This window comes from Ranitomeya variabilis, chromosome 6 (assembly GCF_051348905.1).
Source record: "Ranitomeya variabilis isolate aRanVar5 chromosome 6, aRanVar5.hap1, whole genome shotgun sequence".
NCBI classification, from domain to species: Eukaryota; Metazoa; Chordata; class Amphibia; order Anura; family Dendrobatidae; genus Ranitomeya; species Ranitomeya variabilis.
The window spans coordinates 199225079-199249121 of record NC_135237.1 but is presented as its reverse complement, the minus strand read 5'-3'; the positions used below and the strand labels follow the sequence as shown (position 1 = coordinate 199249121).

At 47.2% G+C, this 24043-nt stretch overlaps 1 protein-coding gene and 1 long non-coding RNA gene across 3 annotated transcripts in view; both read right to left on the bottom strand.

Annotated features, from left to right (window-relative positions):
- TNS3 (tensin 3) overlaps positions 1 to 21046 on the bottom strand; it is a 586621-nt gene extending 565575 nt beyond the window's left edge. Inside the window, exon 1 of one of the 2 annotated variants that reach the window (XM_077269387.1) lies at positions 20809 to 21046. In XM_077269387.1, coding sequence (XP_077125502.1) covers positions 20809 to 20901 — 93 coding nt within the window. In that variant the 5' untranslated portion in view covers positions 20902 to 21046. The remainder of the gene's footprint in view (positions 1 to 20808) is intronic. The other variant, XM_077269390.1, reaches the window with a different exon arrangement.
- Positions 21047 to 22756: 1710 nt separating this feature from the next.
- LOC143781059 (uncharacterized) overlaps positions 22757 to 24043 on the bottom strand; it is a 49925-nt gene continuing 48638 nt past the window's right edge. Inside the window, exon 4 of the long non-coding RNA XR_013216523.1 lies at positions 22757 to 22793. This is a non-coding gene — a long non-coding RNA (uncharacterized LOC143781059). The remainder of the gene's footprint in view (positions 22794 to 24043) is intronic.

Sequence of the window (24043 nt, the reverse complement as noted above, 5' to 3'; positions counted from 1 at the left end):
TGGCTGCAGAATTTTTGTAGCAAAATAATAGCAAAAATAAAATAAAGTGCAACCCCCGGGCTGGTTTTATACTTTTTTATACTGTTAAATACCGTCATTGTACCTAAGTGGTTTATGGAAAAGTGGCTCAAAAATGTTTTGTTCATTTACGAAGATCTTTATTTATATATATATCTATAATATAATGCTGGGAGTGTCACTCTGTCCGAAGCCTCTATAGACTGCGCAAGCGCACGCGCCGGCGCAGTCTAGACCCCACAGAGCGACGCTCCCAGGAGATCGCGGTATGCGTAAACACTGAACGCACACCGCGATCTCCAACGGAGAAGCAGGGACCGCCAGGAGGGTAAGTATGATATATTTACCTGTCCCGTTCCTCCGTTGCGCGCTGCTCCTCCGTCCTCCGGTCCACATCCTCTGCCTGTGACGTTCACAGTTCAGAGGGCGCGATGACGCGCTTAATGCGCGCCGCCCTCTGACTGAACAGTCACAGCCAGAGGACCCGGAAGACAGACCAGCGCGCAGCGCTGGATCAGGCCCAGGTAACTATAGCAAGTGCCGGGGGCCTGAGCTAGCGGCGACTCCGGCACCTGACCCCCACAGCGCGCCGGTGTCCCCGCCTGCTCAGGCCCCCAGCACCGCCGCGCACAGCCACCGCACCCAGCACAGCCTGAGCCACCGCACCCAGCACAGCCTGAGCCACCGCACCCAGCACAGCCTGAGCCACCGCACCCAGCACAGCTGCCCACAGCCACCGCACCCAGCACAGCCGCCCACAGCCACCGCACCCAGCACAGCCTGAGCCACCGCACCCAGCACAGCCTGAGCCACCGCACCCAGCACAGCCGTCCACAGCCACCGCACCCAGCACAGCCGCCCACAGCCACCGCACCCAGCACAGCCGCCCACAGCCACCGCACCCAGCACAGCCTGAGCCACCGCACCCAGCACAGCCGCCCACAGCCACCGCACCCAGCACAGCCGCCCACAGCCACGCACAGCCGCCGCACCCAGCACAGCCTGAGCCACCGCACCAAGCACAGCCACGCACAGCCACCCGCACCCAGCACAGCCACGCACAGCCACCTGCACTCAGCACAGCCACGCACAGCCACCCGCACCCAGCACAGCATGAGCCACCGCACCAAGCACAGCCACCGCACCCAGCACAGCCACCCGCACCCAGCACAGCCTGAGCCACCGCACCCAGCACAGCCACGCACAGCCGCCGCACCCAGCACAGCCACCACACCCAGCACAGCCACGCACAGCCGCCGCACCCAGCACAGCCACGCACAGCCACCGCACCCAGCACAGCCACGCACACCTAGCACAACCACGCAAGCCGCCCGCACCCAGCACAGCCGCCTGCACTCAGCACAGCCACGCACAGCCGCCCACGCACAGCACAGCCACATACAGCCGCCGCACCCAGGTTAGCCACGCACAGCCACCGCACCCAGCACCGCCACGCACAGCCGCCCACAGCCGCCGCACCCAGCACAGCCGCCGCACCCAGCACAGCCACGCACAGCCACCCGCACCCAGCACAGCCACGCACAGCCACCTGCACTCAGCACAGCCACGCACAGCCGCCCACACCCAGCACAGCCACGCACAGCCGCCTGCACTCAGCACCGCCACGCACAGCTGCCCGCACTCAGCACCGCCACGCACAGCCACCCATGCACAGCCACCCACGCACAGCCACATACAGCCGCCCGCACTCAGCACAGCCGCCTGCACTTAGCACAGCCGCCCGCACTGATGGGGGCGCAGGATGGAGCAGCACATGATAGGGTGGAGCAGCACATGACAGGATGGGGGCGCAGGATGGAGCAGCACAGCCACCGCACCCAGCACAGCCACCGCACCCAGCACAGCCACCGCACCCAGCACAGCCACCGCACCAAGCACAGCCGCCGCCCGCACCCAGCACAGCCTGAGCCACCGCACCCAGCACAGCCACGCACAGCTGCCGCACCCAGCACAGCCACCGCACCCAGCACAGCCACGCACAGCCACGCCCACCCACGCATAGCCGCCTGCACCCAGCACAGCCACGCACAGCCGCCTGCACTCAGCACAGCCACGCACAGCCGCCCGCACTCAGCACCGCCACGCACAGCCGCCCGCACTCAGCACCGCCACGCACAGCCGCCCACGCACAGCACAGCCACATACAGCCGCCGCACCCAGCATAGCCACGCACAGCCACCGCACCCAGCACCGCCACGCACAGCCGCCGCACCCAGCACAGCCGCCCACACCCAGCACAGCCACACACAGCCACCGCACCCAGCACAGCCACGCACAGCCGCCGCACCCAGCACAGCCACCGCACCCAGCACAGCCAAGCACAGCTGCCGCACCCAGCACAGCCACCGCACCCAGCACAGCCACGCACAGCCACGCCCACCCAGCACAGCCACGCCCACCCAGCACAGCCACGCACAGCCGCCCGCACCCAGCACAGCCACGCACAGCCGCCTGCACTCAGCACCGCCACGCACAGCCGCCCGCACTCAGCACCGCCACGCACAGCCGCCCGCACTCAGCACCGCCACGCACAGCCGCCCACGCACAGCACAGCCACATACAGCCGCAGCACCCAGCATAGCCACGCACAGCCACCGCACCCAGCACCGCCACGCACAGCCGCCGCACCCAGCACAGCCACGCACAGCCGCCCACACCCAGCACAGCCACGCACAGCCGCCCGCACCCAGCACAGCCGCCTACACTCAGCACAGCCACGCACAGCCGCCCACAGCCACGCACAGCCGCCTGCACTTAGCACCGCCACGCACAGCCGCCCACGCACAGCACAGCCACATACATGGATGGAGCAGCACATGATAGGGAGGAGCAGCACATGACAGGATGGGGGCGCAGGATGGAGCAGCACATGACAGGGTGGAGCAGCACATGACAGGATGGGGGTGCAGGATGGAGCAGCACAGCCACCGCACCCAGCACAGCCACCGCACCCAGCACAGCCGCCCGCACCCAGCACAGCCTGAGCCATCGCACCCAGCACAGCCACGCACAGCCGCCGCACCCAGCACAGCCACCGCACCCAGCACAGCCACGCACAGCCGCCGGACCCAGCACAGCCACGCACAGCCACTGCACCCAGCACAGCCACGCACACCCACCCACAGCCACGCACAGCCGCCTGCACTCAGCACAGCCGCCCACACCCAGCACAGCTGCCCACAGCCACGCACAGCCACCCGCACTCAGCACCGCCACGCACAGCCGCCCGCACTCAGCACCGCCACGCACAGCCGCCCACGCACAGCACAGCCATATACAGCCGCCCACGCACAGCACAGCCATATACAGCCGCTGCACCCAGCATAGCCACGCACAGCCACCGCACACCCAGCACCGCCACGCACAGATGCCGCACCCAGCACAGCCGCCGCACCCAGCACAGCCACGCACAGCCGCCTGCACTCAGCACAGCCACGCACAGCCGCCCACACCCAGCACAGCCGCCCACAGCCATGCACAGCCGCCTGCACTCAGCACCGCCACGCACAGCCGCCTGCACTCAGCACCGCCACGCACAGCTGCCCGCACTCAGCACCGCCACGCACAGCCGCCCGCACTCAGCACAGCCGCCCGCACTGATGGGGCGCAGGATGGAGCAGCACATGATAGGGTGGAGCAGCACATGACAGGATGGGGGCGCAGGATGGAGCAGCACATGACAGGGTGGAGCAGCACATGACAGGATGGGGGCGCAGGATGGAGCAGCACAGCCACCGCAACCAGCACAGTCACCGCACCCAGCACAGCCACCGCACCCAGCACAGCCGCCCGCACCCAGCACAGCCCGAGCCACCGCACCCAGCACAGCCACGCACAGCCGCCGCACCCAGCACAGCCACCGCACCCAGCACAGCCACGCACAGCCGCCGCACCCAGCACAGCCACGCACAGCCACCGCACCCAGCACAGCCACGCACAGCCACCCACAGCCACGCACAGCCGCCTGCACTCAGCACAGCCGCCCACACCCAGCACCGCCACGCACAGCTGCCGCACCCAGCACAGCCGCTGCACCCAGCACAGCCACGCACAGCCGCCCACACCCAGCACAGCCACGCACAGCCGCCTGCACTCAGCACAGCCACGCACAGCCGCCCACACCCAGCACAGCCGCCCACAGCCACGCACAGCCGCCTGCACTCAGCACCACCACACACAGCTGCCCGCATTCAGCACCGCCACGCACAGCCGCCCACGCACAGCACAGCCACATACATCCGCCCGCACTCAGCACAGCCGCCCGCACTGATGGGGGCGCAGGATAGAGCAGCACATGATAGGGTGGAGCAGCACATGACAGGATGGGGGCGCAGGATGGAGCAGCACATGACAGGGTGGGGGCGCAGGATGAAGCAGCACAGCCACCGCACCCAGCACAGCCACCGCACCCAGCACAGCCACGCACAGCCGCCGCACCCAGCAAGCCACCGCACCTAGCACAGCCACGCAGAGCCGCCGCACCCAGCACAGCCGCCTGCAGCCACGCACAGCTGCCCGCACTCAGTACCGCCACGCACAGCCGCCCGCACTCAGCACCGCCACGCACAGCCGCCCGCACCCAGCACAGCCACGCAGCCACCCGCACCCATTGCACGTGGCTGTGCAATATACTACGTGGCTGTGTTATATACTACATGGGCGGTGCTATATACTACGTCTCTGTGCCATATACTACGTGGCCTGTGTTATATACTACATGGGCTGTGTTATATACTACATGGGCTGTGTTATATACTACATGGGCTGTGTTATATACTACATGGGCTGTGTTATATACTGCATGGGCTGTGTTATATACTGCATGGGCTGTGTTATATACTGCTTGGCCTGTGTTAGATACTGCGTGGGCTGTTATATACTACCTGGCCTGTGTATATACTGCATGGGCTGTGTTGTATACTACGTCTCTGTGCTTTATACTACGTGGGCTGTGCAATATACTACGTGGCTGGGAAATATACTATGTGGCTGTGCTATATACTACGTGGCTGTGTTATATACTACTTGGGCTGTGTTATATACTACATGGGCTGTGTTATATACTGCATGGGCTGTGTTATATACTGCATGGGCTGTGTTATATACTGCTTGGCCTGTGTTAGATACTGCATGGGCTGTGTTATATACTACATGGCCTGTGTATATACTGCATGGGCTGTGTTGTATATTACGTCTCTGTGCTTTATACTACGTGGGCTGTGCAATATACTACGTGGCTGGGAAATATACTATGTGGCTGTGCTATATACTACGTGGCTGTGTTATATACTACTTGGGCTATCTTATATACTACGTGGGATGTGTTATATATGTGGGCTGTGTTGTATACTGTGTGGGCTGTGTTATATACTGCATGGGCTGTGCTATATACTGCTATACATATTCTAGAATACCCAATGCGTTGGAATCAATATATATATATAAAAACTACACATAATTCATATTTATTTATCCTTTACGGACCAAACTACAATTGTATTTATCCCACAGGGATAACTGAGCAGCAGACTATCCGCTCTATTGTGTCGCTAGTTCCCTTCTGATTCTGACTTGCAAGGGATGTGTTGTGCGGAGAGAAGACAATGTTTTATATATTTTTTATATATCATGGACTATAACATAAAGCAGATTTGATCACTGTTTTCAAACTAAGGCTACTTTCACACTTCCGCCGGTACGGGGCAGTCGCAAACCGTCGGCCCGACGTACCGACAGATGTTGTGCTAAATTTAGCACAACGTGGGCAGCGGATGCAGTTTTACAACGCATTCACTGCCCATTATGATGCGCGGGGAGGAGGGGGCGGAGGTCGCACAAAAAAAAGTTACATTGAACGTTTTTTTGTGCGTCGCGTCCGCGAAAACACGACGGATCCGTCGCGATCCTTTGCTAATACAAGTCTATGGGCAAAAAACGCATCCTGCAAGCACATTTGCAGGATCCGTTTTTTGCCCATAACGACGGATTGCGATGGAGGACAAAAGACGGAAGTGTGAAAGTAGCCTATGGGTGTATAAAAATGGGTGTATAAAAAAATCACTCCCATTCTCATCCAGAAAAGTAGTACAATTTTTTCTCACTTGTCATGACTTTATCATTTCCATGTTGTGTGTTGTATGTACTTTTTTGCTAAACCAAATTAAGTTTTCAGGCTGTCATTTAAGCTATGTGCACATGTCAGGATTTCTTGCAGAAATTTCCTGAACGAAACCGGACATTTCTGCAAGAAATCCGCATGCAGTTTTTTTTGCGTTTTTTTTCCACGTTTTTCTCACGTTTTTTGCACGTTTTTGTGCTTTTTTTTCCAGAGCTTCCCAATGCATTAAATAGCAGCAAAAACGCAAAAAAATCTGCAAAATTAATGAACATGCTGTGTTTTTTTTACCGCAATGCGTTTTTTTCGCGGAAAAAAACGCATTATGTGCACAAAAATTGCGGAATGCATTAAAAATGATGGGATACTTATGTATGCGTTTTTTAAGCGTTTTTTCCATGGAAAACGGCCGAAAAACCGCAAAAAAAAAATGCGAAAAATCCTGAATGTGTGCACATAGCCTTAAAGTCTGGTATAGAAGAAGATGTGTCGCCATCGGCTAGTGTTGAAATTCATTGATGGCACATATTTAAGAAACTGACAAAAATTTCTACTTGTTCCTATTGATGACTAACAGCTATTTCTCTATGCACACATATACAAAGAAATCTGTCAGTCACTGATAATACTGGCCACTGAACTGAAAATCCCAGAAAGAACAGAAGTTAAATTTAATAAAACACAGGTTATGGCGCAATCAGACAGCGGAATAACACAAATGATCGCATCGCAATGCTCAAAAAGGCTGGCGGCTCTCCAAATTTACATGCTCTGGTCAAGAGAGCAGCCGTCCAGTCCGTGCACTGCGATGCGATCGTCGTCCATGTTATATGGCCATCTGACTGTACCCTTACATTGAATCTTTCCTCACAAAATTATACATCATTCTGCTGATCTCCCCCTGGTCTATAACAGATTGGACTGCACTTTCATGTTGACCCATTCCTTTCAAAGCTATAAAGCATAAACTGAGTTACAAATGTGGATGTTTGGAGGCTTAGAAGAAGGCTCAGGTTATTGCACCATCAGGCTTATTGTACAACCTGCATCATCTCTAGGCTGGCCCAGATGTCCATGTTTATAGTCCTCTGGCTGCTCATAGAGATTGATGACCTTTCCTCATGTTCTGCATGAAATCCTTTCAGCTACAAAGAATGTCAAAGAGGTCAGAATAAAGATCAGTCATCTTGTGTGTTAATAATTCCTCAGAATTTTTGGCTTTGCATGTTATGCTATTATTTCTCCATGTTCTCTGCCATCCTTCATTTATACATGTGTAGTGCACTTTATGTCCATTCTGCGTGATTTGAGCTGAACAATAAGATGATTACATTTGTCCCTTGATCCTTCTTGGTAAGGGGCGTCACTACAGGAATGTCAGTGGGTTAAAGTGCTGCGAAAAAGCTAAATTTGCTCTGTCAGAAAAAATGATCTTCAATGAAAGTAAAATCCTTCTTTATTACCAGCTGCCTCTCCATTTCCTCTGATGGACGCATTATGCCAGTTATTCTTATTATTGCATGCTGTATGGATGAACAATTGCCATCTTCCAGCAAATTGAGTAGATCTGATATTGGAAGCATACAGTATATTAATATTCCCTGGTTAAATAAATAAGAATGCATCCAACATTGTAAACATTATAGGAAAATATTTCTTAATTTTATATCATCTATCTCAGATATACACAAAGGTAAAATGAATAAAAAGTCAATAAACCCATAATTCAAGGAACAAAAGGAGAGAGTAAGCAAATCTCTTCATGCAGATGGTGTTCCTGGTTGGATTTAAACCCAAAATCCCAAAGACAACCGTGCTAATCAATGAGCCACCGTGGTATATCATTTCCACATTTTCTCTGCTTTCTTGTACCCAGCAACATTCTTATACTCTTGTAGATTGTGAGCCCTTGCGGGCAGGGTCCTCTCTCCTCCTGTACCAGTTGTGACTTGTATTGTTTAAGATTATTGTACCTATTTTTATTATGTATACTCCTCCTCACATGTAATAATAATAATAATAATAATACTCGGTGTGTAGGTTTAGTACATTTTTATTATCACATTGTAGTGTGGGTGGTTAACGCACTACTACTGCACACAAATGTTACAAATGACAGGCTAGATTCATAGTGTGCATTACTGCAGAATATTCACAGTATCATGGAAGTAAAACAGTAAAACAAAACAAAATAAATGTTTAAAAAATATTTGGCATGAAGTAACATAGCTGCTGCGAGACTGCGATACAAGATTTTTTTTATTTCAAACTCAAACTGTTTCTTTACATAGATTGTCTACATTGCTGCTACAGTGATCAGTTGATTGCTGCCGGCCTAGCTCCCAGCCCAGCAGTGGACTTTACTGTGGAAAGATGTAGATGGCCATTCATGCTGTGTTACATGGCGGCCATTTAGAAAAGCCTCCCTACAGTCAAGGCGAAAAGTGTTGGAACTTGGCACCCTTGAAATTGTTTCAGAAAATGAAATATTTCTCCCAGAAAATTATTGCAATTACACATGTTTTGTTATTCTTGTTTATTTGCTTTGTGATTATTGGAACACCACAAAAATACAGAGGAAAAAAATTCAAATTGGACATCGTTTTACAAAAAAACACAAAAATGGGCCAGACAAAATTGTTGGCACCCTCGTGTTAACATTTGGTTGCATACCCTTTGGAATAAAGAACTGCAATCAGTCGCTTCCTATAGCCATCAACAAGCTTCTTACACCTCTCAAATGGAATTTTGGACCACTCTTCGTTTGCAACAGCTCCAGGTCTCGCATATTTGTTGGTGCCTTCCCCAACAGCAATTTTAAGACCTCTCCACAGGTGATCAATAGGATTTAGATTCAGACTCATTCTTGGCCACTTCATAACTCTCCAGAACTTTGTTTCCATCTATTTCTGGGTGCTTCTTGAAGTATGTTTGAGGTTATTGTCCTGCTGGAAGACTTAGGATCCAAGCTAAACTTTTTGACACTGGGCAGTACATTGCAACCTAAAATCCGTTGTTAATCTTAAGATTTCATGATACCTTGCACACAGTCCAGGCGCTAAGTGCCAGATGCAGCAAAACAACCCCAAAACATAATTGAACCTCTAGCAGCTTTGACTGTAGGTATTGTGCTCTTTTCCTTGTAGGCCTCATTTCCTTTTTGGTAAGCAGTAGAATGATGTCCTCTATCTTGGTTTCATCCATCCTCAAGACCCTTCCCCAGAAGGATTTTGACTTACTCACGCACATTTTGGCAAACTGCAGAATAGCTTTTTTTTATGTCTCTGTTTCACCAGTGGGGTCCTCCTGGGTCTCCTGCCATAGTATTTCATTTAATTCAAATGTCGATGGATAGTGGGCGCTAAAACTGATGCACCTTGAGCCCTGTAGCACAACTTAATTTCTTTGGAACTGATTGGAGCTACTTATCCACCATCCTGCGTTCCAAACTTTCAGCAATTTTTCTCTTCTGTCCACGTCCAGGGAGATTAGCTACAGTGCCATGAGTTGTAAACTTCTTGATTATGTTTCGCACTGTGGACAAAAAACATCAAGATCTCTTCAGATGGACTTGTAACCTTGAATGTTTTGATATTTTACCACAATTTTGGTTCTCAAGTCCTCAGACAGTTCTCTTTTACGCTTTCAGTTCTCCATGCTTAGTGCAGCACACACACACAAAATGTAAAGAATGAGTCGACTTCTCCCTTTTATACCTGGTTTCAGGAAGGTTTTTCATATTACCCACACCTGTTACTTGCCACAGGTGACTTTGAAGGAGCATCACAAGCTTGAAACAAAGTTGTTTACCTACGATTTTGGAAAGGTGCCAATAATTTTGTCTGGCCCTTTTGGGGGTTTTGTGTGAAATTATGTCAAATTTGTCTTTTTTCTCAGTTTTTTTGTGCTGTTCCATTACCGGCAAAGGACATACATATGTGTATAACAAAACATGTGTAATTGCAATAATTTTCTTGGAGAAATACTTCATTTTCTGGAACAATTTCAATGGTGGGATCACTTTTGGTCATAACTGTATGTGCAATGATGAGGACTTGAGTGCTCTAAAATTGGAATTGATTCTTTTATTAATGGCTCTCCAAATTAGCCTGAGTGGAGACCCTCCCTTAGTGATGTCCATATGCCCTTTAAGGTATGTGCCCATGATCAGTAATTGCTGTGGGTTTGATGCTGCATCCATAGTCGCCTGCGGATCACCCACTGAGACTGACATGCGACGCCTCTTTCCTGACCGCAGCATGTCAAGTTGTCTTGCAGAGGCACTTGTCTTCGCAAGAGAAATTTCACCATTAGAATGCATTGGATGCTGTAAATCTGCACGATTCAGTGAACACTTGTGGATTTACCTGCGTTCAATAGACGGCAGCCCTTTAGTGCAGTGAACATAGGATGTGTCCAAATTTCTGCTAGTTCCGAATTGTGTGCACCCGTCCTTAAAGTTTTCTCTATTTATTTGGAGACATTTCACAACTTCTTACCTCTAACATTATCAGTGTTCATGACCTGTGTTCTAGCTTAGTGTAAGGGTATGTGCACACGTCGCGGATTTTGCTGCGGATCCGCAGCGTTTCTGCAACTGCGGGTCCGCAGCAGTTTCCCATGAGTTTACAGTACAATGCAAACCTATGGGAAACCAAAAACGCTGTGCACATGCTGCGGAAAAAAACGCGTGGGAACGCAGCGGTTTACAATCCGCAGCACGTCACTTCTTTGTGCGGAATTGCGGCGATTCTGCACACATAGGAATGCATTGATCCGCTTACTTCCCGCATGGGGCTATGCCCACGATGCGGGAAGTAAGCGGATCATGTGCGGATGGTACCCGGGGTGGAGGAGAGGAGACTCTCCTCCAGGCCCTGGGAACCATATTTGTGTAAAAAAGACTTAAAATAAAAAATAATGATATACTCACCTCTCAGCGCTGCACGCGCCGTCCGGTCGCAGGGTTGCTATGCGAGCAGGACCTGCGATGACGTCACGGTCATGACCCTCGATGACGTCACAAAGGTCCTTCTCGCATAGCATCTTTGGAACCGGACCGCCGCGTGCAGCGCCGAGGAGATCGGGACATCGGAGGGTGAGTATAACCATTTTTTAAATTATTTTTAACATTACTATTGATGCTGCATATGCAGCATCAATAGTAAAACAAGTGCAGGAGTAAACCTGCAGCGGAAAACGCAAGACAAACCGCGATAAATCTGCAGGGATAACCGCAGCGGTTTTGCCCTGCAGATTTATCAAATCCGCTGCGGGAGAACCCGCAGAGGACCCTTCCTACGTGTACACATAGCCTAAGAGTCCGGTAGGTACAGTAATACATATTGAGTCCACACACAAGTATATTTATATTTTTGTGTGAAAGTGCTTCTTAATATTTGTATTTGTGACGTTATAAGCAGGCCATGGACTCATTTCCCATCGCATTATGGGAATCGTCTCATCTTGTAAAGGGCAGCATCACACTTTGTAAAGACTATTACAGGGAAATCTTCTCAGCCCCTGGGAAAAATGAAACAGGATAGATAGTAACAACATCCACACAAAAGAATGATCTGCCCTAACAGCTCCACCACCTGTTACAAAAGGTCTCAGGCCTAGCGGATGAATGCACCGCATAGTTCTTTGTTCCTCCATTTCATCCCTTCTTATAATCCTTTGCAGTGTGAAAGAACTATACACAGTGTACAATTATAGAGATCGGAAAAAGGTGAAGAACTTCTCTCTGATGTGGTCTCTTTTTTCCCTATTGAATAACATGCGGAATAATAACAAGAATAAAGATGACATTGTAGTTCCATATTAAAGAGACAATGGTGCATTGCATGGCCCATCACCCAGCAGCACCAGTCCATGGTTCCCAAGTGCCACGCTGCAGTGCGCATGAAGCCCAAATTATAGCTTCAAATCATCCTGGAGATTTTGTTTCAATTTTACATCAATGGGAAATGACTGAACCTGAAACCTGTGACTTTGTGTCATCATGGCCGCTGCAAAATGTAATATGCCAACACGTGATGTAGCTACAGTTTTCACTTCAGTTTTCACTTGGGAGCTATGGGGGGGGTTTAGTCAGTAGTTATTGGGGGGTTTAGTCAGTAGTTACGGTGGTTTAGTCAGTAGTTACGGGGGGGTTAGTCAGTAGTTATGGGGGGTTTAGTCAGCAGTTATGGGGGGTTACTCAGTAGTTATGGAGTGGGTTTAGTCAGTAGTTACGGGTGGTTTAGTCAGTAGTTACAGGGGGGTTAGATAGTAGTTATGGGGGTTAGTCAGTAGTTATTGGGGGGTTTAGTAAGTAGTTATGAGGGATTTAGTCAGTAGTTATTGGGGGGTTTAGTCAGTAGTTATTGGGGGTTTAGTCAGTAGTTACGGGGGTTAGTGAGTAGTTATGGGGTTTAGTCAGTAGTTATTGGGGGGTTTAGTCAGTAGTTATTGGGGGTTTAGTCAGTAGTTACGGGGGTTAGTGAGTAGTTATGGGGTTTAGTCAGTAGTTATTGGGGGGTTTAGTCAGTAGTTATGGGGGGTTAGTCAGTAGTTATGGGGGGGTTATTCAGTAGTTATGGGGGTTTAGCAAGTAGTTATGGGGGGGTTAGTCAGTAGTTATGGGAGGTTAGTCAGTAGTTACGGAGGGTTAGTCAGTAGTTATGGGGGGTTTAGTCAGTATTTATGAAGGGGGTTTAGTTAGTTGTTACAGTGCCTTGTGAAAGTATTCGGCCCCCTGGAACTTTTCAACCTTTTCCCACATATCATGCTTCAAACATAAAGATACCAAATGTAAATAATTAGTGAAGAATCAACAAGTGGAACACAATTGTGAAGTTTAACGAAATTTATTGGTTATTTTTAATTTTTGTGGAAATTCAAAAACTGAGAAGTGGGGCGTGCAATATTATTCGGCCCCTTTAACTTAATACTTTGTTGCGCCACCTTTTGCTGCGATTACAGCTCCAAGTCGCTTGGGGTATGTCTCTATCAGTTTTGTACATCAAGAGACTGGGGTTTAGTCAGTAATTAAGGGGGGGTTTAGTCAGCAGTTATGGAGGGGGTTTAGTCAGTAGTTACAGGGGGTTAAGTCAGTAGTTACGGGGGGTTTATTCAGTAGTTATGGGGGATTTAGTCAGTTGTTATATGTCAGCGGAATTCTTTACAGTATATCTGGGACAGTTGTAATAAAACGTGTTTGACTGCAGCGTCACCTAAAATCCTTCCCTTATCTATTTGTCTATCACTTTTTAGCCTGCTGAAGTATGACATATCTTACAGCTAGTGATACAGCGGATGATAAGGTGTCATCTCTAGAACCGTGGTGCGCTGTATTGTGCGTTTATTACAAGTCTGCACTTGTTTTGTAATTTAGCTATATTACTGGGAATCATTCTTTCAGTTATCATCAGACTAAACAGTAAATCTTTACATTATGAGTAAAATATCTACTTATGAGATCATCTGATATAGACGTTTCCTATTAGACAGTGGTGCTGGACTGAGCTACACTTTCAGTATTATGTATAGACAGCTGCGAACTAAAATAATGTATTAATTATACTTTGCTTATATAGCACCACCATATTGTGCAACAAACATCATCATCATCATCACTGTCCCCATTGGGGCTCACAATGTGTCTTTGGAGTGTGGGATGAAACTCACACAAATCATGGGAGAACATACAAACTCCTTGGTGGGATTTGGACCCAGGACGCAAAGCAACAGTGCCAACCACTGGGCCACCGTGCTGTCCAATGTAAACAGTATTCTTCTATTCATTCCCTGAAACAAGGCCGGACCCTTCAGCAGCGCTCCTTCGCTTTGTTGACCCGCGATTAGCACGTGACTGCTGCAGTCAATCAGTGGCCCAAATGGACAGAAATGGCTTCTCCCAGCAACTAGAAATGTAACAGTTCTATTTAAGCCCCATGTTCATATGTTTCATACTTCTAATTCCTTCCAGCATAGTAATAAGTGCTGATAATATAACTTTCTGTACAGTCTCATACTGTGGCATCAGCTGTCACACTGGACATGTCTCTGGATTCTGGATCAGTGCACAATGTGCAGAAAAATGTCACATGTGATCTGCTCAGGCATAAAAAACCCTGAAAACACAGATGTGAACCCAGATTTATAAATGCATTGGCTGAAAGTTAGAATATAAAGTATGTATGGCAGAATTAGTCATATTTATTTATTTTTTAATTCCAAAAACTCCATTATTAGAAAAAAAAATAATAGAGCATTATAATATTATGATAAATACACCTAAGGAAAGATAGTCGTTAATGAAGTATTGAGTTATGTTATTTGCTTTTAAGCACCTACACTGTTTATCTTGAAAACCTATACCTTGAGTAAGTAACACATTTGTGATTACTCAGCGCCTTCTGTAAAGGAATCCAGCCATTGTGTCCTCCTTTATGGCACGCAGTAAGAATCCCCCAGGAGAGTAGTTGCCAAAGACTTGCTTTGAATGAAAGTCCTAAATGATCCTTGCTGAAACCTTAGCAGACGCAAACAGACAGAATGCAGCTCTGTGCTCCCTGATGTGGCTGGAGAGCTGACATGAATGTGAGATGCTGCAGTACAGCTTTGTTCTATCTCTCAGGCGGCACACCGAGTGCTGGCAGAACCCCCTGAGATGCCAGCTGGGATTTCATTTACTTTCTGAATGGGATGGTTTGTCGAAACAATTTAGGTCAGTTTTTGGCAATTATTTTCTACCTTTGGTTATATATTAATTACTAGACTATTTTTTGGAAAGATAAATGCAATAAAGTAAAATGAGGATTATTTCAGATGGCAAATAAAGCGTTACTTGAGATCATTTACAATAGGCAGGCATAATCTGGATTGTATTTTATTCTGGAACATATATGATTAATTCAATCTGAAATACAAGTCGGACCCTTCTGCAAGCCCTGTCGTCGTCTCACGTGTCTGGCTATTGTTCCCCAAGATCATGGCTTGTTCGATGCTTGTTGGCCAACATTCCTATTTGGAAAGTCAAGACTGATTTTGCCTATTCCAAATACACCCAAACAACTCTCAGATATACTCAATGAACAATTTAGAATATTTTTAGTTATGTCCAAAGATTTCTGGTGCAACATTTACAGATTTCAAACTTTCCTGCCAATATATGAACACAATGTAAACCCTAATACAAGCTTCAGCTGGCACATTTATTGGCAGGAAAATGTGCAGATTTGGACTACATGGTTGAAGGATCTGAACTACAAATAGAGATATTTAAGGATATTTTGTCCTCTTTCCATAGTAATATGTGATATATTGCATTTACTCACAAAGTACATTTGTGTATTATTATTATTTATTATTGGTTAGGGGCAAAGCTAGAGGGGTGCAAGAGCAGGCACAGTAATATACCCTTCTGCCTGAGTGGACCCAAGGCATTTCTGCCATATTAGATAGGTATTAGAAGTGGCACATGGCATGTGGAGGTCCTATTACAGATTTTGTATCGGGGCCTAGTTACTTCAGGTTAAGCCTTTCCAAGTGGTCACGAGACCTGGTGAAGAATTAGACACCCTAGTATGGCAGCCTCAGAACAGCAGACATCTAGAGTACAGAGGTTCACAACTAATTTCTGATGTGAAGAACTGATTAGTGTAGACGTTCAACCACTGAAACCCCAAAATCTTGGAGACTGGGGTGTTGAAGTGTGTAAGGACATATGGAAACTAGAGACCCCTGTCAGACATATGGGTAAACTGCTTTTTTTTAAAGCCTTTTAAGTGAATCAGCTTTTTGCCATCTAACTTTAGAGAATAATGTAGAAACAGAGACTCTGATTCCAGCCATGTATCACTTGCTGGGCTGCTTGCTGTAGTTTTGATATACTGGGATATTATTACAGAAATCTGCCAATCAGTGGCGTAGTCAAGGTTATACTGAGTTCAGCATTCAGAGAAATGGTAGATCTGTAGCAGATAAATCAGGAACTTTATCAAAATGACACTAAGCAGACCACTGAGTGATACTTCACTGGAATTAGTGTCTCTGCCCCTATGTCATGCAGTTCTCAAATGGGGTAGCAAAGACTTGGCAACAGATTTCCCCTAATTGCAGGCACTTCCCCTTTAATATATTGCGGATGCCATATATGTGGATGTGATTAGAGCATGGGTATCATATTCATACAAGTAATGCTTGGTTTTAGTTTCCTTTCATTTTACAACACCCAAAGGACACAACAGCAAGAACTCTCTTAGGCTAGGATGACATTTTGCTTCTGTGAGGTGACCAATAAGTGCCATGCGGACCCTAACTATGACGGGGACCCCTTTGGTTTTCGCTTGGCTTACTGTTTTTTCCTATTGCATCCAATAATGCAGTGTGCTCCTCTCATTTTCCAGTAATGGTGACAGACCTTGATGTGGAGACTCTGACAAAAGTGTAAATCTAGCTTTGGATATTTTTAAAGCAAAATTCCATATGTTATGAAGTAAAATTGTTATTAGTAAGGCGAGCTCTGGAATATTCTCCAGTGGAAATCTGCAGTAACAGTACATGTGATACACAGTATTCTTGAGGTTAGTGCGCAGTCCGGGATCTCTGACTCCGAATCCTAGGTGGCTATCGTTGTCAAACCCAGTAAGTAACAACTAATGAGCGATATACTTGTAAGTGACCATGATGTGCAGAAAGTCAGTTTATTTGGGGGCCCCCGGCTCTTCTGCATCTTTCTTTCCAGATTTAGCAGGGAGTTCAGAGACCAGCAGGGGAATCCGGGGATGTGGGAATGGGGCTACCAGGGGATCAATAAGATGAGTATTTCTACTTTTTTTTATATTGTACTATTCTAAGTATTTCAATAGAAAAGTGTCTGTCCAACCTCTTAAAACTCAATTTTTATCACATTTGGTTAAAAACGTGGCAGTACATCTGTGGATGTAAAAAGGCATTCCGACATACAGCCACAAGCATATGTCTGTGTTTTAGGTCCATGTGTGGACTCTGATGTCTTTACTGGCCATGGGCCCCCGAACCCACACTAAACAGTATATTATGTGCCTTTCAGGCTGTTGAGGTGAAACACAGACATGTGAATGCCGCCTTAGGCTACGTTCACATTTGCGTTGTGCGCCGCAGCGTCGGCGCCGCAACGCACAACGCAAATAAAAACGCAGCAAAACGCATGCACAACGCTGCGTTTTGCGCCGCATGCGTCGTTTTTTTCATTGAATTTGGACGCAGCAAAAATGCAACTTGCTGCGTCCTCTGCGCCCGGACGCGGGCGCCGCAGCGACGCATGCGGCGCAAAACGCAAGTGCGCCGCATGTCCATGCGCCCCCATGTTAAATATAGGGGCGCATGACGCATGCGGCGCCGCTGCGGCGCCCGACGCTGCGGCGAGGACCGCAAATGTGAACGTAGCCTTACACTGCACAGCACCCAAAACATGTATAAGGAAGACAAAAAAATTATTTAGGCTATGTGCACACGATGCGGATTTGCTGTGGATCCGCAGCGGATTTTTCCGGGCAGAAACGCTGCAGATCCACACTGTGATATACAGTACAATATTATTCAATGGGATAAAAAAAAACCTGTGCAGATGGTGCGGAAAAATCAATGCGGAATTGCTGCGGATTTCAAAGAAGTGCATGTGGATCTGCAGCGTTTCTGCACCCCTCCATGATAAAAATCAGCAGTGGCAAAAAACACAGAAAATCCGCACAAAATCCGCATCAATCCCGCATAAAAACAGCACAAAATCCACATAAAAACAGCGGCAAATCCACGGCTGTGGATTCTGCCAGGAGATGCGGATTTTGTGCAGAAAATTCTGCACCTTTTTTCCTACGTGTGCACATAGCCTTAGATTTCCTTTCTTTACTGTAGGGCTACAGAAATGTGAAACTCTATGTAAGGCCGGTTTCACACGTCAGTGGCTCCGGTACGTGAGGTGACAGTTTCCTCCCGTACCGGAGACACTGACACACGTAGACCCATAAAAATCAATGCATCTGTTCAGATGTCATTGATTTTGTGCGGACCGTGTGCGGACCGTGTCTCCGTGTGCCAAACACGGAGACATGTCAGTGTTCGTGGGAGCGCACGGATTACACGGACCCAATAGAGTCAATGGGTCCGTGTAAAACACGCACCTCACACGGACATTCTCCGTCTGGGGTCCGTGTGGCGTGCCGGAGACAGCGCTACAGTAAGCGCTGTCCCCCCCACATGGTGCTGAAGCCGCCATTCATATGTTCCCTGTAGCACCGTTTGCTACAGAGAAAATATGAATGATAGTGTTTAAACTAAAGATCCATGTGTCCGCCGCCCCCCCACCCCCTGTGCGCCCCCCCCGCTGGTCAGAAAATACTTATCCGGGTCCCCCGTCGGCTGTCGCTCCTTCCTGGTCTGGCCGCGCCTCCTACTGTATGCGGCCGATTACACTCATGAATATGTGGCTCCACCTCCAATAGGGGCGGAGCCGCCTATTCATGAGTGTAAATGAGCGGCCCCACGTGACCGCATACAGTAAGCCGCGGCCAGACCAGGAAGGAGCGACTGCCGACGGGGGATCCGGGTGAGTATTTTCTGACCAGCGGGGGGGGCGCACAGGGGGTGGGGGGGCGGCGGACACATGGATCTTTATTTTAAACACTATTCTTCATATTTTCCCTGCAGCAAACGTTGCTGCAGGGATGATATGAATCGCAGCTTCAGCACCATGCAGAGTGGGTACCACACGCTCCGTGTGGTACCCACTCGCCATACGGGCGGCACACGTGTGCCGCAGGTATGGCCTCCGTGAGTTCCCAGGCACACGGACACGGATAACTCCGGTACCGATTTATTCCGGTACCGGAATTATCTGGACGTGTGGGACAGCCCTTAGGGTATGTGCACACGTTCAGGAATTTTCACGTTTTTTGTGCGCTTTTTCGCTATAAAAACGCTATAAAAATGCATAAAAAACGCATACATATGCATCCTATCATTCAGAATGCATTCCGCATTTTTTGTGCACATGATGCGTTTTTTTCCGCCAAAAAAACGCATTGCGGCAAAAGAAGCATCACGTTCATTATTTTTGCAGATTTTATGCGGATTTCCCATTATATTATGGCATTTGGAGTGTCCGGAAAAAAACAAATCCACATAAAATCCACAAAAAACACGCAAAAAACGCGAAAAATACACATGCAGAATTCCTGCGGAAAACCTCAGGTTTATCTCAGGAAAATTCTGCATGCATTCCGGACGTGTGCACATACCCTAAAAATCCCTAAATGTGTGTGCTAAGTAATCAGTCATCTCTATATTTACAGAATATGTAAAAAATCAGGCAAATCTGTGTGAATCCAATGGATGTGAAGAAGCTCTGATATTGTGTCTCCTAAATAATCTCTGGATCGCACTTGTCCACTGATTATAGTGATTAGTGATTGGCGTGTAAAGCGCCATTGAATAAATGCTGCTATAAAAATGTGTAATAATAAATTTATTAATATTGTGCCTTTTATGAGAAGCCAACGCCAACCTGATTCTATGTTTTCATTACTTTAAAAGGTGATTTGGAAAACGCGATTTTTTTTTTCTCCTTGTTTTCAGACACAAATAATGTATGGAGTGAAGTGTGCAGAAACGCTGCAGTCACAGACAATAATGCTCAGTTATCACTTTCTGCTAATGTCCCCCTGGAGAAAATATAGTGAAAATTGAGGGGGGGGATCAAACCTTGCTATTTACAAGGAAAGAACTAAGCAAAGAAACAAAGCTGAGAGCTGGGGACTCCTGCTAATATCCAAAGGAAAATCCACCTTCAATGTATTCCCCTCCAGGTGCAGAATACAGTGTGTGGCAATACGCTAAATCCATCTATTGGAAATGGTCCATAAAGGCGGCCGGGCAGTCTGGCTCCTATAGGCACAAAGTATTTGTATCAAACTCCAAAACATTATAGAATTACCGTATTTATAACGATAAATGTGGATAATTACGCAAAGCAGCTACTAGAAATGTCAACTCATTGCGCTAATAATTTAGACAGAACACGAGTCTGTGTTTCCAATATTACACTTTTCCGTGGCGCAGACAGTGCTGGCCTCCAGCTTACTTTCCCTGCAGGCTATTCTTTAGCTATACGTTCACATGGTGAGTTTTTTGGACTATAATTCCAACATAAACTTCATGTGAAATCCGCTTAATAACAAATTCCAATAGTGCTCAATAGGTAATCCGTATGGCCGTTCATATGGATGAATATATAATTTTTCAGTAAATTTGAAAACTGCCTCAGTAAGTGATATGCCCAGAAACCGCAACAGGTAGCCACACTGTGGGGCTAATCCCAGACCCAAAGCAAGAATCCGCAGAATCGGAGGGCAACTGTATATTCTACAGCAAACACAGGAGAAATCAGTCCTGGGAGCATTCCCTAAGTACCACAATGCATGAGCAGGTACACAGACAGGGCAGAGCAAGCTCGCATCTGATTATTCCAAGTTGTGGAAAAGTTCAGATCAGATTCCTTTTGGTTTTCGGACTAGTCCTGTGAGGGCGGTAACATTACCTGACACAAGTGGGCCCCCTATATACAGTGCAGCCCCCTATATACAGTGCAGGCATCACCTTACTACTAGAGAGTAAGAGGTTTGCATTACCTTTTGCAGAATTGGTTCCAGTAGAGGCAGATCACACTCAGTTTGCTTTTTGTTACTCTTCTTGCGGCAGCAGGAAAAATAGACTCCTCTCATGTTTCCCCACGAAACACCAGAATAATAACACTATACAGGGCTTACACAAGGCTGCGCAATCCAACGTGTGGTGAAATGCTCCTCTCCATTCTGAGCACCAGGGCTGCAGAAGTGTTCTCCTAATGCAAGCTCACAAAGTGATGTCAACCCACACCCCTACTGCTCCACACCCTCCAGCCCTCTAATCCTCTGCCCAGGGATTGGCTGGCTCCCTCACCCAGGAGACTCAACTTGGCATTTCAGATGTCAACATGAGTTTCCAACACATAGATGAACACCCATCCTGGGAGCAAGAGCACTGGAGAGCCCTATCGCTGCCGCGAAAAGTTCTGTTTCTGCACCTCATACTTGGAAATCTTATCATGTTAGCGTCATACAAATCAGCATCTAACAAGTCCAGAAAAAGTAGGACATTTGTTTATAGTCATAAAATGACCCCTTTGTCTTGTTCATACCTGTGAGCTCAACAGTCTAGCTAAGCTAATGCTTAACGCCATGTATCTTACCTTATACTTAACGCATAAGTGTCTCCAGATTTCACCAAATTACGATAGAAATCCCTCAGGCTACCGTCACACTATCAGTATGTGGTCAGTATTTTACATCAGTATTTGTAAGCCAAAACCAGGACTGGAACAAACAGAAGGGAAAGCTATAATAGAAACACGTTACCAAGTCTGCATTTGTGACGCACTCCTGGTTTTGGCTAACAAATACTGATGTGAAATACTGACCAAATACTGATAGTGTGACCGTGGCCTTAGGTCTGATAAGGATGTTGTCTGCTGACAATACTGTATCCATGTCAGAATGGCTGTATAATCCTTTGTGAAAGTTTAACCCATTCTTCATGCACCTAGACTGACTGACAGCTCCCCATTGTCCTCCTGCTGCTGAGATCTCACACTGCTCAATAGAAGCTGCAGCTGTCTGTCTGAATGGTTGGACAGAGATTAAATGTATTTGGTCATATTTTGTAGTTGGACTCACATAAAATTCCCATCTTAATATAAAATTTATACAATTAATAATAAATACACCAGCCTTACCAGGCCTATGAGATCTATTAAATAATGTATATTCAGTTGTTTGTATAGGACAATCTGGTATCAGTTCAGATCCACTTTAAATTATGACTTAAGGGGTTATCCCATTAATCGTTTCCATAGTAAAAGTGTTGAAATGTTGTTAAAGGGAATCTTTCATCAGCTTCTTATTACCATATCTGAGAGCAACATAATATAGGGGCAGAGACATTGTTTCCAGCAATATGTCACTTTCATGATTGTTCCGCACTCTGCTGGGGTCTCTGGTACATCTGAGATTAGAAGTTCACAGCGATTAGATGAGCGCAGGTTTCTTCTGACATGAAAAGGGTTTAGAGTTCCTTGTTGTCTATTGGCTGTGCTGCTTATTGGAACCACACTCTTCGATTATATAAACCTGTATCTCGCTTCCCTCCATGCGAGCAATAGAATCTTCATTCTGTTTCTGGCTTCATTGGAGAAAGTGGTCTGGAGAGTCACTCTTAGTCATTTTGAGATTGTTGCATGGGTTTGTTGTAAATACCTCTATCCTCCTCCTTTTGAAGTTTTTTCGTATTGCTTCTCTGCAACAAGAACGGGAACCAGGATATACAATGATTTGGACCCCAAAAGGTGATGAAGAATATTGCAGAAAGTCTTGCCAAGGGACACATCAGACCTTCCTCTTCCATTGCTGCAGATTTCTTTTTCATCAAAAAATAAAATTGGAGGCCTGCGTCCTTCTCTGGAATTTCAGAAGTTAAACTGGATTGCCATTCAAGATCCTTATTTCCTTCTATTCATACTGGATTTGTTTAATCAGATTATTGGAGCAAAATGGATCTTGAAGTTGGACTTTAGGGAGGCCTGTAATTTGATTGGAATCAGAAAAGGTGATGAGTGGAAAACAGCGTTTAACAAAACCTGAAGGGCATTTCAACAACCTTGTCATGTCATTTGGTCTGACTAATGCCCCTGCCGTTTTTCAATATTTTATCAATGATATCTTCTGTCATTTGGTTGGCAATTTTGTGGTGATATACCTCAATACCTCGATGACATTTTAGTTTACTCACCTGATTTTGGGACACATCAAGGACACATCAGGCAGATACTACCAATATTGAAAGATAATAAACTATGCTAAGCCTGAGAAATGTGTGTTTGCCATTCAGGATGTGCAATTCCTGGATTAGGCTGGTTTCACATTTGCGTTTTTTGCCGCTGCGTTTTAGCGCAAAAAAACGCATGCGTTTTTTTCCCTATGTTTAACATTAAAAACGCATGCGGTTTTTTTTTGTATGCGTTTTGCCGCGTTTGATGACACATGTGTAGCGCCCCCACTGCCGCAGGGCCGAGGGGTACCCGGTACCAGGCCTCTGAGTCTCTGCTCTGGGGTTGTGACGGTGGCTAGACCCGGTCCGTGACCCTGCTGAGGGGCGTACAGTTATAGATGTGGATGATGGGGGTAGTGTAGTGCCGGTCGCAGTCAATAACGAGGACACCAGGTTGCAGTCTCTTTACCTCTTTACTGAAGGTCTCGAAGTCCTCAATCCGGAATACGGTTAACCAGGCTGCGCAAGTCCGGCCGGTCCGATGGCACCTCCAGAGTTCCCTTTGCAGGTGGAAATCTGTGCCTTCCTTCTAGCGCTATGTGTTGTGGTCCTCCCCTGCTGAGCTTACAGGATAAATAGATCAACTGACCGAACAATATATATATATATATAAATAGTTTGTAGCCAAAAAAAAGTCAAATATACAATAGATCAATGGCCAAACTTATATGTGCTAAAAAAACAGGGAAATGTGAAATATGTGAAATATGAATAGCATACTGGCTTATGAACTTTATGAACAAACACATGAGATTTTTAGCACAAGATTTGCAAACGTTGTGAGCCCATTCACCAAAACGTCAAGGTAATCTCAGATCGAATGGGTAACTACACTGACTGTCTGGTGTGAACACTTACTATATATTATTTTCTGACTTGAACGCCCTGCCCTTCTCCATGTTTTAATTACATCTCAACACAATTGGTTCCGAGCGTCCTATATAAGTAGGCTTTACCCTGTCATTAGCCATAAGCAAGTGTTCACATTAGGCATTCAGCTCA